The sequence below is a fragment of the Callithrix jacchus genome, chromosome 13, assembly GCF_049354715.1.
Source record: "Callithrix jacchus isolate 240 chromosome 13, calJac240_pri, whole genome shotgun sequence".
In the NCBI taxonomy this organism is placed as follows: Eukaryota; Metazoa; Chordata; class Mammalia; order Primates; family Cebidae; genus Callithrix; species Callithrix jacchus.
The window spans coordinates 23,768,413-23,786,047 of record NC_133514.1 but is presented as its reverse complement, the minus strand read 5'-3'; the positions used below and the strand labels follow the sequence as shown (position 1 = coordinate 23,786,047).

The 17,635-nt window shown below is 39.1% G+C and overlaps 1 protein-coding gene across 2 annotated transcripts in view; it reads right to left on the bottom strand.

Moving 5' to 3' along the window:
* Positions 1-17,635, bottom strand: part of FGL1 (fibrinogen like 1) — a 34,549-nt gene that overhangs the window by 2,686 nt on the left and 14,228 nt on the right. For both annotated transcript variants that reach the window (XM_035270182.3, XM_002756897.7), the window contains 5 exons: positions 15,325-15,505; positions 8,690-8,849; positions 8,349-8,446; positions 2,945-3,033; positions 2,576-2,763 (listed from right to left, as the gene is read on the bottom strand). In XM_035270182.3, the coding sequence (XP_035126073.2) occupies positions 2,576-2,763; positions 2,945-3,033; positions 8,349-8,446; positions 8,690-8,849; positions 15,325-15,505 (716 nt within the window). The remainder of the gene's footprint in view (positions 1-2,575; positions 2,764-2,944; positions 3,034-8,348; positions 8,447-8,689; positions 8,850-15,324; positions 15,506-17,635) is intronic.

The window sequence follows — 17,635 nt, the reverse complement described above, 5'->3', positions numbered from 1 at the left end:
ACTTTGGGAGGCCGAGGTGGGTGGATATCCTGAAGTCAGGAGTTCGAGACCAGCCTGGCCAACATGGTGACACACTGTCTCTACTAAAAATACAAAAATTAGTCAGGCATGGTGGTACACACCTGTAGTCCCAGCAGCTACTCAGGAGTCTGAGGCAGAAAAATTGCTTGAAACTGGAAGGCGGAGGTTACAGTGAGCCAAGATCACGCCACTGCACTCCAGCATGGGCAAAAGAGCTAGCTCCAAGCTTCTAGAACAATCTACTTTCTCTCCTTTAGTGCCTATCGATTTTCCACTGCACAACTTTATCAGCTCCTTTGATTCCAAGGATAACGTAGGCTCCTTGGGTGGCTCCGGCTAATGAATTGCCATTCCTTTGCCCACATTAATATGAATGGTAGTTTTCATTCAGATGTCTTAGAAGCCAGTCAGCTGGATAAAGTACATGGTTTTGATCTCATGATACTATTAGTAATTATTTCTGTATATAGAATTCTTTTCAAAATCAAACATTGTTGATGCTCGCAGACAACTTCATGAATTACAGGTAAGTTTTATATCATGCTAACTTAGAAGAACAAGGGGGAAAGAAAAAAGGAGTAGGAAGAGGTGAAGAATACAGTTTTCAAAATAACAGGAAAACTACTAGGGAAAAGACTATCATCACCTTCAAAAGAGAGAGAACTTTGTTTCTCCCCTTCACGCTGCTGGAAATACTCCAACACCCTTACAGATCATCAAATGTTAAATGGACTCAAACTTTTTTAAAAAAAGCAAAATACAGGAAAAAATGACTGTTAAAAACAGTCTGTACCATGAGTATAACTGCAGCAGTACTCCTTATCTGCAGGGGATATGTTCCAAGACCCTGTAGTGGATGCCTTGAAACCACAGATGATACCAAGTTCTGTATATCCATACTATGTTTTTTCAGTCTGATAACCAAAACACCTACGAAGTGACTCCTGAGCAGATAACGAAAATAAAACTTACCAAACTGAAGGACATGATATAGATTGAAAAGAACCACTGAGTACCCACTGTAGTAAACGAAAAGAAGACCACGGCAATGTATTTCACTGTAAAATGTCAGAACTCCAAGGGGAGAAATCAATAGGGAATAGGAAGAAAAAAACTATTTACAGTAGTTCACTCTGTTTTTTCCTATAATATACATACCTATGATAAAGTTAATTTCTAAATTAGGCTAAGTAAGAGATTAACAACTAATAACAAAAGACTATAATTATATAAAAATATGTCAGCTTTACAGCTCCTGTGCTTTGGGATCGTTATTAAGTCAAATAAGGATGACTTGAACACAAGCACTGTGAAACCACAACACTGGATCTGATAAATGAGACTGCTACTAAGTGTCACAGGGGCAGGGAGGGCTTTCAGCCTGGAGACGCCGGCCAAAGGGATGACCCACCTCCCGTGCAGAAGGAAGCCAGTGGTGCGACTCTATGCTCAGAATGGCATGCAATTTAAAACGTATGAATTAGGCCAGGTGCGGTGGCTCACGCCTGTCATCCCAACACTTTGGGAGGCTGAGGTGGGTGGATCACATAAGGCCAGGAGTTCGAGACCTGCCTGGGCCACATGGTGAAACCCCATTTCTACCAAAAACACAGAAATTAGCTCACGTACTCCAGAAATATATAAAATATTTTGTATCAGTAAAAAAAGAAGCAACTATGTGCAATCAAGAATGGAGTTAATTTGCTGACAAAGTAACATGAAAGTATTCAGTCAGAGGGCAGAATTAGGTTTCAGGATTATTGTAAAGGAAAATTCTGTGTTGGGAAAGGCTTGGATTTGATGAATTAATGAAAGCCATAGTGACTGAAAAGTAGTACTACACAGAAAAATGACGGCAATAACAATGCCTCCTGTGTGTGATTCGGTGGGTGAAGAATAGTTGGTTATTAGGATGCCAAATATTTTCCATACATTTATATCCTCTCTCTTTCTTTGTGTGAATTTGTGGCCTTCTTCTATTTATAACTCATCCATAATTCAGTTTACAAATGTTCTTTATAAAAGTAATAATTCTTTTCTATGACACTTAAACTTTACTAACGCACACAATGAACAAATCTCAAAACTCCATTGAAGAATTCTAATAAGAATGATTACTTAATAATACTAATATTACAAATAAAGATCAACATTACCTCATAAATTATATTAATAATTAATGCCTGTCGGGTGTGGTGGCTCACGCCTGTAATCCCACACTTTGGGAGGCCGAGGTAGATAGATCATGAGGTCCTGAGTTCGAGATCAGCCTGGCCAACATAGTGAAACCCCGTCTCTACTAAAAATACAAAACTTGTCCGGGTGTGGTAGTGCGCGCCTGCAGCCCCAGCGACTCGGGAGACTGAGGCAGGAGAATCGCTTGAACCCAGGAGGCGGAGGTTGCAGTGAGCTGAGATTGTGCCATTGCACTCCAGCCTGGGCAACAGAGCAAGACTCTGCCTCAAATAATAATAATAATAATAATAATAATAATAATTAATACCTATCAGTGAGCTCTCAATTCCATTATGACTATGTTCATAAGACATCAAACCTGTTAAACCACCAGCCACCCTGATCTTCTTCTGCGCAGTTCCCTTCGTAGTTGTCATGATCTCTGTCCCATGTGCTGAATTTCATTCTTTGGTGACTAGCCCACCACTTCACCTCAGGATGAAAATTCCCCGCAAGGGAATCTCCAGCTGTTCCAGAATATTCCCCAATATTCAACTCATAGAAATTCTAAAGAAAAAGAACAATTTCTACTATCAATGGAGTTCCTCTATGACCACTTTAAAATCAAGTTTATTTAAGAAACAAAAGAACAGGCTCTACTGTATATTTTTATTTCCACTGACTTCAAGGTTATATTGCATATTTTAAGCATTAATTCATGGTTTTACTTAAGAGAAAATTGTAGTACCTTTTCATCTCCAACTTTGAAGTTCTTATATTGTGCGTAACGGCTATTTTTTTCAAAATCTTCAAGGTCGATTTTTAAAGTGTAGTCTTCTAAAAAAAAAAACAAGATATTATAATTTTAAAAACTGTGTGACATGACATGGACTACTGTGGTTTAAAAATAATTCACTGCTCTATTTTACTTTTACCATTTCCTTTGGCCAAGAATCAGTTTTCCAAGATTGAACAGTAACTCCATTGTATTTATAACATGCACATTTTATTGTGTAATTTATTTGAAAAAAAAAGATGGATGCAATATTAAATGTAAAAAATTTCTACTAGCTCTCTCACAGGTAAAAGCTAGTGCAATTCACTTAATAATGAACAACAGAAAAAATAAGTTGTTACTTAAAGCAATCTAACAATGAAAAGATCGACTTTTTTGTTTGTTTTTTAAACAGAGTCTCACCCAGGCTGGAGTGCAGAGACGTGATCTTGGCTCACTGCAACCTCTGACTCCCAGGTTCAAGTGATTCTCCCGCTTCAGCCTCCCAAGTAGCTTGGACTACAGGCAAGTGACACCATGCCCCACTAATTTTTTTTTTTTATATATATTTTAGTAGAGATGGGATTTCACCATGTTAGCCAGGATGGTCTCTATCTCGTGACCTTGTGATCAGCCCACCTCAGCCTCCCAAAGTGCTGGGATTATAGGCATGAGCCACCTCGCCTGGCCTGATGTTTTTAAGTTTAATAGCTTGTCCTCTTTTTCTTGATTTCAATAAGAATGTTGATCTTAAAAGTAAATGGTGACTATAATGACACCGTATAATCTTTAGTAGCTGAGCAACCAGGTTGTCGAAATGTAGTTGCCATTGCCTGCATATGTCTGAACCTGGTGATTTTCCTGGTACCATAAACAATCAGCCAGCAAAACCCTTTAAGAATAATTTGAGGAAGAAATATAAATCCGAATTGTTATCTGAAAACCTGCCTTTGATACTGGCTTATAAGATCAAGAGAGTGTGAGCATCAATGTTTATAGAGCGGAAGTCATTGGAAGGGAATTTTGGAGACAATAAGGAAACATTCTTGAGAAATGCTGTAACACTGGCATTCTCAATGGCAGAGATGGTATCATTACTGGAAAATACACTAACCTCAATGACGCTGAGCAAAAAGGTATTTCTGAAGAGTTGATATCTGCATGTAAAAGCATTTTAAGAATACAATGTATTGGGTATATATTCTGTTTTATATATGCTAAAGAATGATATATGATGACAACAAATCTCTAAACATTAAAGATGTTTATTTATCTGGTTTCATAGTTTCAACAAGAAACCAGATAAATATCAATGTGCAAATGAAACAGAAGTTAGCTTTAATGACTATGATAATTCTAGGATATAAACGTGCATTACATTTTAAAAATGATTAAAATAGTTACTACCTTCAAGTAATCTTTTCTTTTTTATTTTTGCATCTTTTGGAAATAACAAAGACTATTCCTTTTTCAGAAGCAGACCTCTTATCAGGGGCACCGAAGGTTATAAATCAAATTGTTAGATTATATGTGTTCTATCCTCCTACTTTGATAAATAAGATGTAACAATGACCTGAAAAACACGTTAGAATTTAGAGTCTCACATTCCCTGGAATTTCAAGCCAGACCATGGAGGCACAGAGAAAGAGAGTCCCTGAATAGTCCTATCACCTATGCCCTGTCCATGGTCGGCCTCTTTTCTCTTCCCATCCTCATCTTCATCACTTATGGCAAGTGGCTTTGGATCCACTTGTGGACATTTTAGGCTGCATATCCAAGCTTTGGTCACATTCACAATAAAAGCCATTCTTGGCTGGGCACGGTGGCTCACACCTGTTATCCCAGCACTTTGGGAGGCCAAGGCAGGCAGATCACTTGAGGTCAGGAGTTCTAGATCAGCCTGACCAACATGGAGAAGTCCTTCGCTACTAAAAATACAAAATTAGCCGGGAATAGTGGCTCATGTTTGTAATTCCAGCTACTTGGGAGGCTGTGGCAGGAGAATCTCTTGAACCCAGGAGGCGGAGTTTGCAGTGAGCCAAGATTGCACCATTGTACTTCAGCCTGGGCAACAAGAGTGAAACTCCATCTCAAAAAAAAAAAAAAGCCATTCTTTAGCTTCCCCTCAAGCTTGGGGGTGCATACACCAGCAGCAGAAGAGGACAGACAAGGAAACAGCCTGCAGGAGTCCTAGAAAGGAACTCAAGGCTGTTGAGGCGGGAATGCTGGATTTCTCATGTCTGGAGTCCCTTTAAGAGGGTATCCGGGATTCTCTTGGGCTTGTTGATCTGGCACCACAAATTCCTTGCCCCAGGGAGCTCTTTAAAGGTAGTAAAGGTCACATGAAACAAGACTCTAGAGTGTTTAAGAGTAGCAAAGCAGGCTAAGTCAACTGTCTAAAAATACTATGTTAGGCCAGGTGCAGTGGCTCACGCCTGTAATCCCAGCACTTGGGGAAGCCAAGGCGGGTGGACCACGAGGTCAAGAGATCGAGACCATCCTGGCCAACATGGTGAAACCCCGTCTCTACTAAAAATATGAATATTAGCTAGGCGTGGTGGCATGCGCCTGTAGTCCCAGCTACTTGGGAGGCTGAGACAGGAGAATTGCTTGAATGCGGAAGGTGGAGGTTGCAGTGAGCAGAGATTGAGCCACTGCACTCCAGCCTGGTGCCTGGTGACAGAGTGAGACTCTGTCTCAAACAAAAACAAAAACAAAAAACCTCTGTTATAGACCAGATGCGTGGTTCACCCCTGTAATTCTAGCACCTTGGGAGGCTTAGGCAGGCAGATCACTTGAAGCCAGGAGTTTGAGACCAGCCTGGCCAACATGGTGAGACTGCCTTCTCTCCTAAAAATACAAAAATTAGCTGGGTGTGGTGGTGTGCGCCTATAATCCCAGCTACTCAAGGAGGCTGAGGCAGGAGACTTGCTTGAGACCAAGAGGTAGAGGTTGCAGTGGGCCAAGGTCGTGCCACTGCGCTGCAGCCTGGGCAACGGAGTGAGAATATGTCTTAAAAAAACAAAAACAAAACAAAACAAAAAAAACTATTATAGGAGAGACGCAAAGTCTCAATTTTTTGGCTAGCCATTTAAATGTCTCTTTGTTCAGTAAGTAAACAAATTACATTTACCATTTCTAAATCAATTTTATTGCCACTACTTCTAGTCAAGATTTATGTAGTGGGGATAAAGCCATTCTCAGAGGTAATTCATTGCCATAAGTGCTCTCATAATTAAAGAAAGCAGAGACAAAAGCACTGCCTATTGTCTGGGATGATGGGAGACACGGTTGTGAGTCTAGGAACTGAAAATACATTTTTACTGCCGTGAGATTAGCCAGCCTGAGTACCAAGTTGAAACATGAAAGGGAACAGGTTGGTTGGCGAAGTTCATCTGGGCGAATACGTACATCGAAATAACTTGAAAAATAATGTTTGAATTTCACATATTTAGAAAGAGCCAAGAGTTACTGCTTTTCATAGTTTCAACAAGAAACCAGATAAATATCAATGTGCAAATGAAACAGAAGTTAGTGTGACAAATTTTATATATCTGGCATAAAACACTTAAAATTAGAGTAATAGACATGTTGAAGGAAAGAAAGCCTTATATAAATTTGGAGAGCACTGATCACAAGTAGGATGTACAAAGAATGTGTAAGGTTTGTAGGATTACTCATCCTAATGTTTATTATGCTAGTGTCTCAAAGAACTTTATAACTGTAAACCTACTATTATAAATATAGAAACACCAATCACTTACCTGAACTTGGTTGGAACAAATTCACTCCTGTTTTATTTTAATTAATTAATTTATTTATTTACTTTGAGATGGAGTCTCACTCTGTCACCCAGGTCGGAGTGCCTTGGTACATACAATCTTGGCTCACTGCAACCTCCGCTTCTTGGGTTCAAGCCATTCTCATGCCTCAGCCCCCAAGTGGCTAGGATTACAGGCATGTGCCACTATGTCTGGCTAATTTTTGTATTTTTAGTAGAGATGGGGTTTTACCATGTTGACTGGGATGGTCTTGAATTTCTGGCCTCAAGGGATCCACCCACCTTGGCCTCCCAAAGTGCTGGGATTACAGGCATGAACCACCATCCCCAGCTGTTTTATTTTTAATGCATTTGCAGTGTAACTTAGCATGCTCTCTTGCACATTACACTTGCCTTTCATGAAGCATTCAGGATCAGACCTGAGTATAAGCTCAGACTACAACAGAGGTAGGGAAGACAGTGGATTGGAGCAAAAGAATGTGGGAGATAGAAGGTTGGAAAATGTGTTATCAAAGCAATGATATTTTAGACAAACATAAACTCTAAAGATAAGAATTTAAAAGTATATAGGGAGAATTGTCCAGATGTCTGCTATTTACTTGGAAATATATACAGAGAAAACATGGATTGATAGATGGATTGAGTGACGGGCAAATGGATAGATACATGATAAAAACAAGCAAAATTAAATGTTAATGTAGGATCCAGGCGGTGGGTTGAAACTTCTTTCAAATTGGTTGCATCTTAGAAAAAATTTCAACATAAAAGATGAAAAGTATGTGGAAACAAGGACATTTAATATATTACGGTATTTTATTGCAAACATAGCGCCAATTCCCTACTTCTTCATCTCTCTCTCTCGAAATACATCTTCATAACTCCTCCTATTGTTTATTTCATTTAAAAAAAAAAGTCTCAGCTGGTCCTGTGATTTGCTTTCACCAACAGAAGAAAAATGACACTGTGCCAGTTCTGAGCCTAGATCTCAAGAGACTTTTAAACATTCACTCTTTTTTCTGGAACCCTGCCTGTGCTACAAGAACAAGGCCAGCTAGCTAGCTGGAAGATGAGAGACCCTATGGAGCCAAGTGGAATCCTTCCATCTAGAGCAGCCACTTCAATCAGGAAGTTGATTGCAGACCCATGAGCAAGCCTAGCCATGATCAGCAAAATCACCCAGCCCACCTGCAGATTTGTAAGAATTAATAAATGGTTGCTGATTTTAAGCCACTAACTTTGGAAGGGGATTGTTATGCAGTACGATTGTGATACTAGATAACCAATACTATATATATAATTTTCAGGAACTCAAGGCATCAAAAAGAAACAATTATGACATTGTATATCCTTTTTAGAAATAGAATATATATATATATATATATGAAAACAGTTCCCCCCAACCCAATTCTAGTTTCTTTTTTCTAGTTCTAATTTTAGGCAGCCACATTTTACATTTGGGATTATTGCCCGAAAGTTATCACTACCGTCTGCAAATCATAGCAATTATTGAATTAGTTTCATTGCCTACAATTTGATTTAGAAAATAGTGTTGTTTTTATTATATTTCAAATAAATTTGACATCATTCAAACCTTACCTTGAGTGGTCAATAAATGAAGATTTTTGTTGCCCAGCCAATATTCACCACGTTTTTGGACAAAATTTCCAAAGCCATTTTCATAGTCATTCCATCCTCTAAAAAAATGTTAAGTGAAAGCTGATTTTAGCAAACTCCATTTGTGGTACCAAGGTGACTCCCACTTGCCCCCTGCTACCACCACCTCCAATATTTTCTTGATTAGTTAATTCATTTTCAGTATTACTTAGAGAGAGTGAAATTCTGTCTAATTAGTAGACTTCAGAATATGATCAAAATATTTAACTTATAAATCTCACATTTGCTACTACAAATAAATTTTTATGTCATAGTTAGCATACCTGTTGAAGTTTTCACTGCCATCAGATCGTCTCTGAATTACAGTCCATCCTCCTCCATCAGACATGTCACAATAAACAGAAAATTCTGCTGGGCTCTGGAGAGGTTTGATTTTGTAGAATCCACTGAGCTTATACCCATCATTGAAAACCTCTGAACAATCTGTTTTTAAGACAAGGTAATGTACCATTTATTATGTTTCTTTTTCCCCCTCTAGGAAGCCTCTGAATGAGACTACTCAGTATCAATGGAGAGAGATAACACGTGATATAAAAATCAGCGTCTTAAAATTGCATCTTGTATATCTTCCAGTGGATATTAGGAAAGTTTTATTTCCTTTGCTAATATTTGCCACCTGAATCTTTGATATAATCATGGATAAAAAGGAGTGAAATAAGAATCTAGTTTTTTGTTTATTTCTTCTTTTTTCTTTTTTTTTTTTGCAGAGATAGTCTCACTATATTGCCCAGGCTGGTGTCAAATTCCTGGCTTCAAGGAATCCTATCCTCCCATCACAGACTCCCAAAGTGTGGGATTACAGGTGTGTGCTACCACACCTGGCCTAGTTTCTAATTTCTGAGTTTTGTAGAAAGCAATCTTAAAAAGCAAGTTATGTGTAGTGTGCTAATAACAGTATATTTAGGTGGAACTTATAGTTTTATCAGACAGAATAGTAGAACTTATCTCACCCATGAAGCTAAAAATGAAAGCAGAAATGTAACACCAAACAACTAAGTTAATACAGGTTATCTTGACCTAGAGCACGTTAAATTATTCTGGACATCTGGAAACGAATCAAAAATAGTAATCTTGTCAAAGTCTTATAACTTCTTAGCCTTATCCGATTTTTTATTAATCCACTGAAGTTTCTAAAAGTCCATACATTCTGAGATGTTTTTGCTAAAAACTGCAAGCTTCTGCTATTCTTTTCATCCTTTAATTATTTCTTGCTGTGGTGTTTCTTTGAACCCTCAAGCAAACATAGCTACCCATTTGTCACCAAAGAATGATATCTGTTTCTTTTTTTTGCCTTTGAGATAGAGTCTTGCTCTGTCGCCCAGGCTGGAGTGCAATGGTGTGATCTCTGTTCACTACAAACTCCCCCTCCCAGGTTGAAGCGATTCTCCTGCCTCAGCCTCCTGAATATCAGGGATTACAGGCATGCGCCTCCACACCCTGCTAAATTTTTTGTATTTTTAGTAGAGATGGGATTTTACCACACTGGCCAGACTGGTCTCAAACTCCTGAGGTCAGGCAATCCACCCACTACAGCCTCCTAAAGTAGCAGAATTACAGGGAGCTACCATATCCGGTCTAAAGGTGATACCTGTTTTTTAACCCACTTGAGGGTAATATAAATTAATATCCATTGGGTCTCATCTAGGTTGATGTGCACAGACTTAGATAATGTGGCAAATAGGGACTTCCCTATTGTTTAGATTCAGAGCAAGCCATGTTTTAGGATGACTGAGGTAGTGGCCACTAGGAACAGATAGCCTCAAGAAGAGCCATCTACAAACATATGAATAAAAATACTATAACATCGTCAAATTTCACTTTTACCCTTTCCACTTTGTTAGTTTCCTTTCTTAAAATTGTTTTTCTGATTGGATAATTCCATTCTTGTAGCATATTTTACAGTTCTTTTCCTGTTCATTATTTTGATACTAAATTGCCAAATTTACAACTCTCTTGTTTTGTTACAGATAAAATATGTTGCACATTAAGTAGGTTGAGCAGGTCATAGAAATCAGAAGAGAAAAGAAAACAAAGAGCCTTAGTCATTTTATAAAGCCTTCACATGGTTGGGACCAATCATTTACTACTGCTTTGGTGAGATGTTTATCTTTGTAATGATTTAGGCTTTATTTATATATTTATTTTCAAGATTCAGAAGCACAAGTGTTCAAATACATGCTAAATTTTAAAAAGGATCCTGTTTTGGAAATTAAACAAGAAGCAAAACAATGAGAAAATGATTCCCTAAAATTAGATCAATGTTGTTTTAAAGTTTACATTTGTAGTCAAGTATATTGTACACTTTTATTAAAGGAAGCAGATTTTAGCCCTATTAGGAACGAAGCTGTTTGCTTACATTTAATTTCCTAGCAAAGAGCTGAACACGAAAGACTCACAAGGTTCAAACTACTTTCCAGGCAACTATGGTAGTGATTAGCCATAACACTTGCCTCGGGAAAACTTAGTGAATATAGAGGTTTCAGCCAACATTTTCTACTTGTTATTATTTTATGACAACTGTGAGTTTGTTATTTTTTTGGTCTTGTTTTTAAAATTTTCCTTCTCACCAGAAGAAAATGCCAAACTCAACTTAAGAAAAGCTTTCAACTGAAAAAAGAAAAAAAAAAAAACAGAAACACAACAACAAAACCCCCAACAAATAAATAAATATTTAAAAAAAAAAAGCACCGGTAGTTCAACTTGCTTATAGAGAACAAGTAAAGAAGCCTGCTTTGGGAAATGAGACTTAAACCGTAACAGCAGAAAGTTTGAACAATGTAGAATTGAAAATATAAACTTGATATTTAAAATGATAATTTTCAAAACATTCTGATCCACTCACCCCTGGAGAATAAGCAGAAGAAAAGTGGGGTTAAGGAGATTTGTATTCATGGGAGTTTTGTTTAAAAAACAAAAGAAAGAAGGCTGGGCGTGGTGGCTCACACCTGTAATCCCAGCACTTTGGGAGGCCAAGGCGGGTGGATCATCTGAGGTCAGGAGTTTGAGACCATCCTGGCCAACATGGTGAAACCCCGTCTCTTGGAAAAAAAAAAAAGGAAGAAAGAAAAATATTTACATAATACTAGAGTGAGGCCAAGGCATCCTGCCTTCTGTTTTGACAAACGCTGTGCTAAACTGGGTGATGTGCCTTCTTTCTCTGAATGTTTAAGCTCATAAAGTGACATGACAGCTTGCCAGATGGGCTTTGTCCTGTTGTACCCGGATGGTGGCTGAGGCTCAAAGCTGAGAACCAAAGGCACAAAGTACCCCACATTCTAAACACAAAAAGAGGTCAGCAACAGAGGTTGCTGGGATATGCCAGAACTGGCCCTGCCACTGCCATCCTCACCCCCAGGCAACAAAAAGAAAAAAAATAAAATGATAAAGGAAGGTGGATACTTAGCAGGGGTATGTACTTACTGGGGTACATGTGATATTTGAATATAGGCATGCAGTGCCTAATAATCACATCTTGAAAATGATGTGTCCATCCCCTCAAGCATTTATCCTTTGTGTTATAAGCAATTCATTATGCTCTTTTTGTTATTTTTTTACTGTGCAATTAAATTAATATTGAGAGAATGTAATGTAATTCACCCAAAGGCCACAGCCAGCAAGAAGGGCAGCTGGACTTTGAAATCAAGCTTCAGAGTCAATACCTTAGGTCACTTGGTATCATATATAGATTCAGGGCTCCTGCAGAAGGGGAGATGTGGAACCAGTGGACTTGCCGACTGAACAGCCATGGTGATGCCAGATTGTTGTGACTACCACCAGTTAATGTAAATTTGATACAGTAACCTTTTAATTCATAATTCACTAGCACCCAAATGCTTAAAAAAAGAGACAGCTTAATAATATGCTCTGTAAAATCATGTGATTTGTGCATTGTTTGCACAAATTGCTAGGTTGTATGTAATTGGGTGTTCTCTACCATCAGATAAATTAGAATTCAGAAAATAATCTATAACAAAAAAGTAACTTGTAAACAAAAACAAAAAATTTGTATCTCTACAGATTATATATATGAATATTTAATTTTTTTAAATTTAAGGATGCCAAAAACATAAACTTTGATGTGAGCAAGTTCTTATATATTTTATACAAGATTATTCAGATACATATTATACTGGAATTTTTATGTTATATATTTTATTTATTATTTGTTCTTAGTAACCTCTCTAGACTATTTGCCTATATGCTAAAAAATAAAGAACTGAAATATACTTATATTTTATATTTTATTCCCCCTTTTTCTCCTTCATGATTGTACTTAATACATGAAGAATATTAAGTGTTAATCTAATGAATTCGGATATTTTTGTTTTTATGTCAAAAAACAGTGATCTAGAATTCCTATCATCAGTGTTATTATTACAACAGTCTTATTATTTATAGTAATCATGATATGTTTTTTCTGAACCATCTCTGTCTGACTCTTCTATCTACTCCTGCTTGTACAGCTAATCCTGCTCTGAACTTGGCATTGTAATTTCCAAGTAACTGATTTCTTGCCGTATTCTAAAGTCTGCTCCCCAGCGATGTCAACACCAGGATTGGATTTTTAGCTCTTGATATGATTTGGATGTGTGTCCCCACCAAATCTCACGTGGAATTGTAATTCCCAGTGTTGGAGGCGGGGCCTGGTGGTAGGTGATTGGCTCAGCGGGGTGGAGTTCTCATGAATGGTTTGGCACCATCCCCCTTGGTGCTATACAGTGAATGAGCTCTCATGAGATACGGTTGTTTAAAAGAGTGTTGTATCTCCTCTCTCTTCCTCCTGCTCTCACCATGCGAGATATGCCTGCTCCTGCTTTGCCTTCTGCTGTGATTGTAAGTTCCCTGAGGTCTCCCCAGAAACAGATGCTGCTACACTTCCTTTATAGCCTGCAGAACCATGAGCCAATTAAACCTCTTCTCTTTATAAATGACCCAGCCTCAGTTATTTCATTATAGCAGTGTGAGAACGGGCTAATACAGCACTTAAGCCTTGGTCTTCCCATGACTGATTGTAGAGGCCTGGGAACAAACGTCTGATTTGCTGCCTCCTGCCATAATTGACCCTTGAGTCTGCGTCAATAACCTGCTCAGAATGTGTTTGAATAGCCACTATGAGTCTTGGGCTTGGTTTGAAATTTGGAATAATGATGTTCCACTTGCATCTACCAGTTCCTCACCCTTGTGATCAGTTTCGTGCATACTTTTGGGACCACTTATCTGTGTGCTCATCTCTTGAATGATAGTCCATTTGCTTCCCAAGCCTGTTTTTACCTGAACTGTCCCTGGTTCTTTCCTTCAGAGGCACAGGCCATCTTCATGCTGTAGCCATCCCCACTACCGCAGACCAATGGCTCTGGCCTTTTTCTGATCTCAAAGGGCCAGAGGTAGGCCAGTTGGATCAAGATGCTGGCCAACAGAGAAGCAGGAGCCCAGGGTGAGGAGTCTGAGCAGAGGGAAATAAGGATCTTGGTAGAGAAAAAGGGAGCATTTTAAGAGTCACATCTGCTGCCATCAGAGCTAGCCGGGTGCCCTGAAGCGTTTGATTGAAGCATAGGCTCTACGGTTCTCACAACTCCTGTATCCTACACTTGTATGTTTAGAAGCACAAAATACAGCTGTTTCTATTCCCTTAAGATTGGCATCTCTTTGAACTCTACAGTCTTTCAATTCTAGTCAAATATTTCCCCCAATTTATATTTGCTTATCTTGCTATTCCTCTCCCTATGAACTACCTTCCTTTCATTCATGAATATGAGGATCTACTGTGTTCTAGCCGCTCTAATAGTCAATAAAGAGGCACATTAAATATCATCTTAGACCTTACAAAGTGCCCAGTAATGGACCACGATAGACTTATAAACAGAAATTACAATGTATCATCATTTGCTAGAGCAGACATATGGACAAAGTGCTCTAGTTAGCATCTTTTTGTTTCTGACAATCATTGTTTGTTTACTCTAAAGATGCCTTTTACTTCTGGAGGAATTCAAATGAACAGTTTTCTGTAGAGAGTAATGATCTGTGCAGCAATTCGTATAATACGTTGCCAGTTTAAAATCATTTAGTTTCTGGGGAGAAATACTGACCTCATCAAAAGGAACATTATGAAACCATAAAATATACATATAAAAAACTACTCTTTTATTTTCCTAAGTAATTCTGGTTCTTTTTCCTTTTTCTGCTCCTTTATTTTTTGCCTTATTTGCCACCCTAATGCCCATTAGGGTTTTGGAAGGGAAACTGCATACATGCAGCAAGAAAAGATACACAAATACACCCAAATACACCCAAAGCTCAAATGCAAACATTCCCAATTGTAATCTGCCATGTGTACACCAATTTTTTTTTTTTTTTGAGGGAGTCTTGCTCTGTCGACCAAGCTGGAGGGCAGTGGTCTGATCTAGGGTCACTGCAACCTCTGTTCAAGTGATTCTCCTGCCTTAGCCTCCCAAGTGGCTGGGACTACAGGCAACCGCCACCATCCCCAGCAAATTTTTGTATTTTTAGTGGAGAGGGGGTTTTACCATATTGGCCAGGCTGGTCTCGATCTCCTGACCTTGTGATCTGCCCACCTCAGTCTCCCAAAGTGTTGGGATTACAGGTGTGGGCCACCGCATCTGGCCGTGCACACCAGTATTTAAACAATCTATTGTCCTGATTTCTTACTAAATGATATAAATTCTCAGATTTAACATTCACATTAAATGTCCCTGCAGAGATGGAAAAACATAAAGTGTGAAAGAAGACATTCAAAATTGATATAATGCTTCCTGTTGCCTGCTACTAAAATAGGAAAAGCTCTTTAACAAAACCCGAAGTGAACAATTAACTAGCACCATCATTGCTCATGGGTGTGTAATGTAAGTGATTGAAACACTTAAGACAAGTCCATTCTGACCTGCATACTGCCTCTTGCCTCCAATGTGAATGACACTACTCTCCTCTCCTTTATCAAGGAGCTGGACTTCCTTCTCCTGCAAAAGATGCGTGATCTTGACCTGTTGCTGTTTGACCCGGGTCTCAAGCAGGCGCACCTGGGCTCTGAGCCGCGCCTGCTCCTGGGCACAGTCCTCGAGCGCCTGCAACACAGATGAGATGAGATGAGTCTGCATCTCCTTTTCATGGAAAACAAGTGCTTTTTAAATATTTGGATAGATCAGTGATTCCATTTTGTCTCCCATTCCCATTTCAGAATATTATTCCAACCAGAAAGTGGTTTGAACAGTTCTGCTCCTACCTGCTATTTGAAGAACTGGAAATGATGGCTTATGCTAAAACTTCTGGACTCAAAGGATCAAATCATAGAAAATAATCAGAATCACTATGCTAAGAGCTTTATCATTGTGTCATTCAATCCTCATAACAATTCCATGCGGTTCCATGTGGTAGGAACGGGCTCAGTCCTGAATGCCCGGTGGGTAAGGGGAGGTGGGATTCAAATTCAATTCAAGGACTGTGCTCTCAATCTCTACATGATATTGCTTATGTGTTTTCTAAATAGCAATGTGCTTTACAGAAGTTAATTGTATCATTGTCATGTAAATCCCCATAATAAATGAGATTTTCAAATGGTTCTCTGGTGTGTGTGTATATATATGTGTGTATATATATATATATATATATAAAATCTTATGACATATGGCACCTTTATAATGGATGGTAGTTTAGGATCTCGTATCCTTGTGTGTCTCACTCATTTTCCTGTTGCTAGAAATTCTCCCGGAGTCTTTTTAACTTTTGTTTATTTGTTATTTTTCTCTCAGCTACTTCAAAAAGGGACAGGAGGAGCCTGAATACATTATTTGCCTTTTAAGGATGCATGTGAATGAGTTAGCTCTTGTTGCCCAGGCTGGAGTGCAGTGACATGATCTCGGCTCACTGCAACCTCTGCCTCTTGGGTTCAAGCAATTCTCCTGCCTCAGCCTCCCAAGTAGCTGAGACTATGGGCACCTGCTACCACGCCTGGTTCATTTTTGGATTTTTAGTAGGGACAGGGTTTCACCATATTGACCAGGCTGGTCTCAATCTCCCGACCTTGTGATCCACCTATCTCAGCCTCCCAAAGTGCTGGGATTACAGGCATAATGTATATATTTTGAGATGGAGTCTTGCTCTGTCTCCTAGGCTGAAGTGCAGTGGTACAATCTTGGCTCACTGCAACCTCTGCTTCCCAGGTTCAAGCAATTTTCCTGCCTCGGCCTCCTGAGCAGCTGGGACTACAGGTGTGTGCCACCATGCCTGGATAATTTTTGTATTTTTAGTAGAGATAAGGTTTCACCATGTTGTCCAGGCTGGTCTTGAACTCCTGACCTCCAGTGATCTGCCCACCTCGGCCTCCCAAAGTGCTGGGATTATAGACATGAGCCACCATGCCTGGCCTTAAAATAGAATTTAATGCATCTAATCTGATGACATATGGCACCTTTGTAAGGGATACTAGTCTAGGACCTTATATCTCTGTGTATCTCACTCATTTCTCTGTTGCTAAAAATTCTCCTGGAGTCCTTTTAACTTTTGTTTATTTGTTATTTTTCCCTGAGCTGCTTCAAAAAGGGACAGGAGCAGCCTGAATCGGTTACTTACCTTTTAAGGATGTATGTAAATGAGTTTACCAGCTCCTGTCTAATGCGGCATCTGACTGAGAAGAGCTCTCTGAAGATAAAGCAAATCTAATAGGTGAATTGGAAGGGAAAGATACAGAGGTGGGTCTTCTAGGAAAAGTTACTGAGGCCAAGAAGCTATAATCAAGGTTCCTGAATACTCAATTTTGGGAGAACCACTGTAAATAGTGAAAGGAGGGCTTAAGAACAATTTTGGCCATTTTCCCATTTTTACCTTAACATCTCTATTTACAGCTCATGTCATGATCTCATGTGACAAATATGAATGTTTAAAATATGAATTTTAAAATGTAATTGGGACAGGGATGGTGGCTCATGCCTGTAATCCCAGCACTTTGAGAGTCCAAGATGGGAGTATTACTTGCTTTCAGGAGTTTAAGACTAGCCTGGGCAACATGGGGAAACCCCATCTCTACCAAACACACACATAAAAAAAATTAGCCAGGAATGGTGGTGAGCGTCTGTGGTCCCAGCTACTCTGGAGGCTGAGGTGGGCAGATGGCTTGAGCTTGGAAGGCAGAGGTTGCAGTGAGCTGAGATTTGGCCACTGCACTCCAGTGACAGGGTGACACTCCCTCCTAAAAAAAA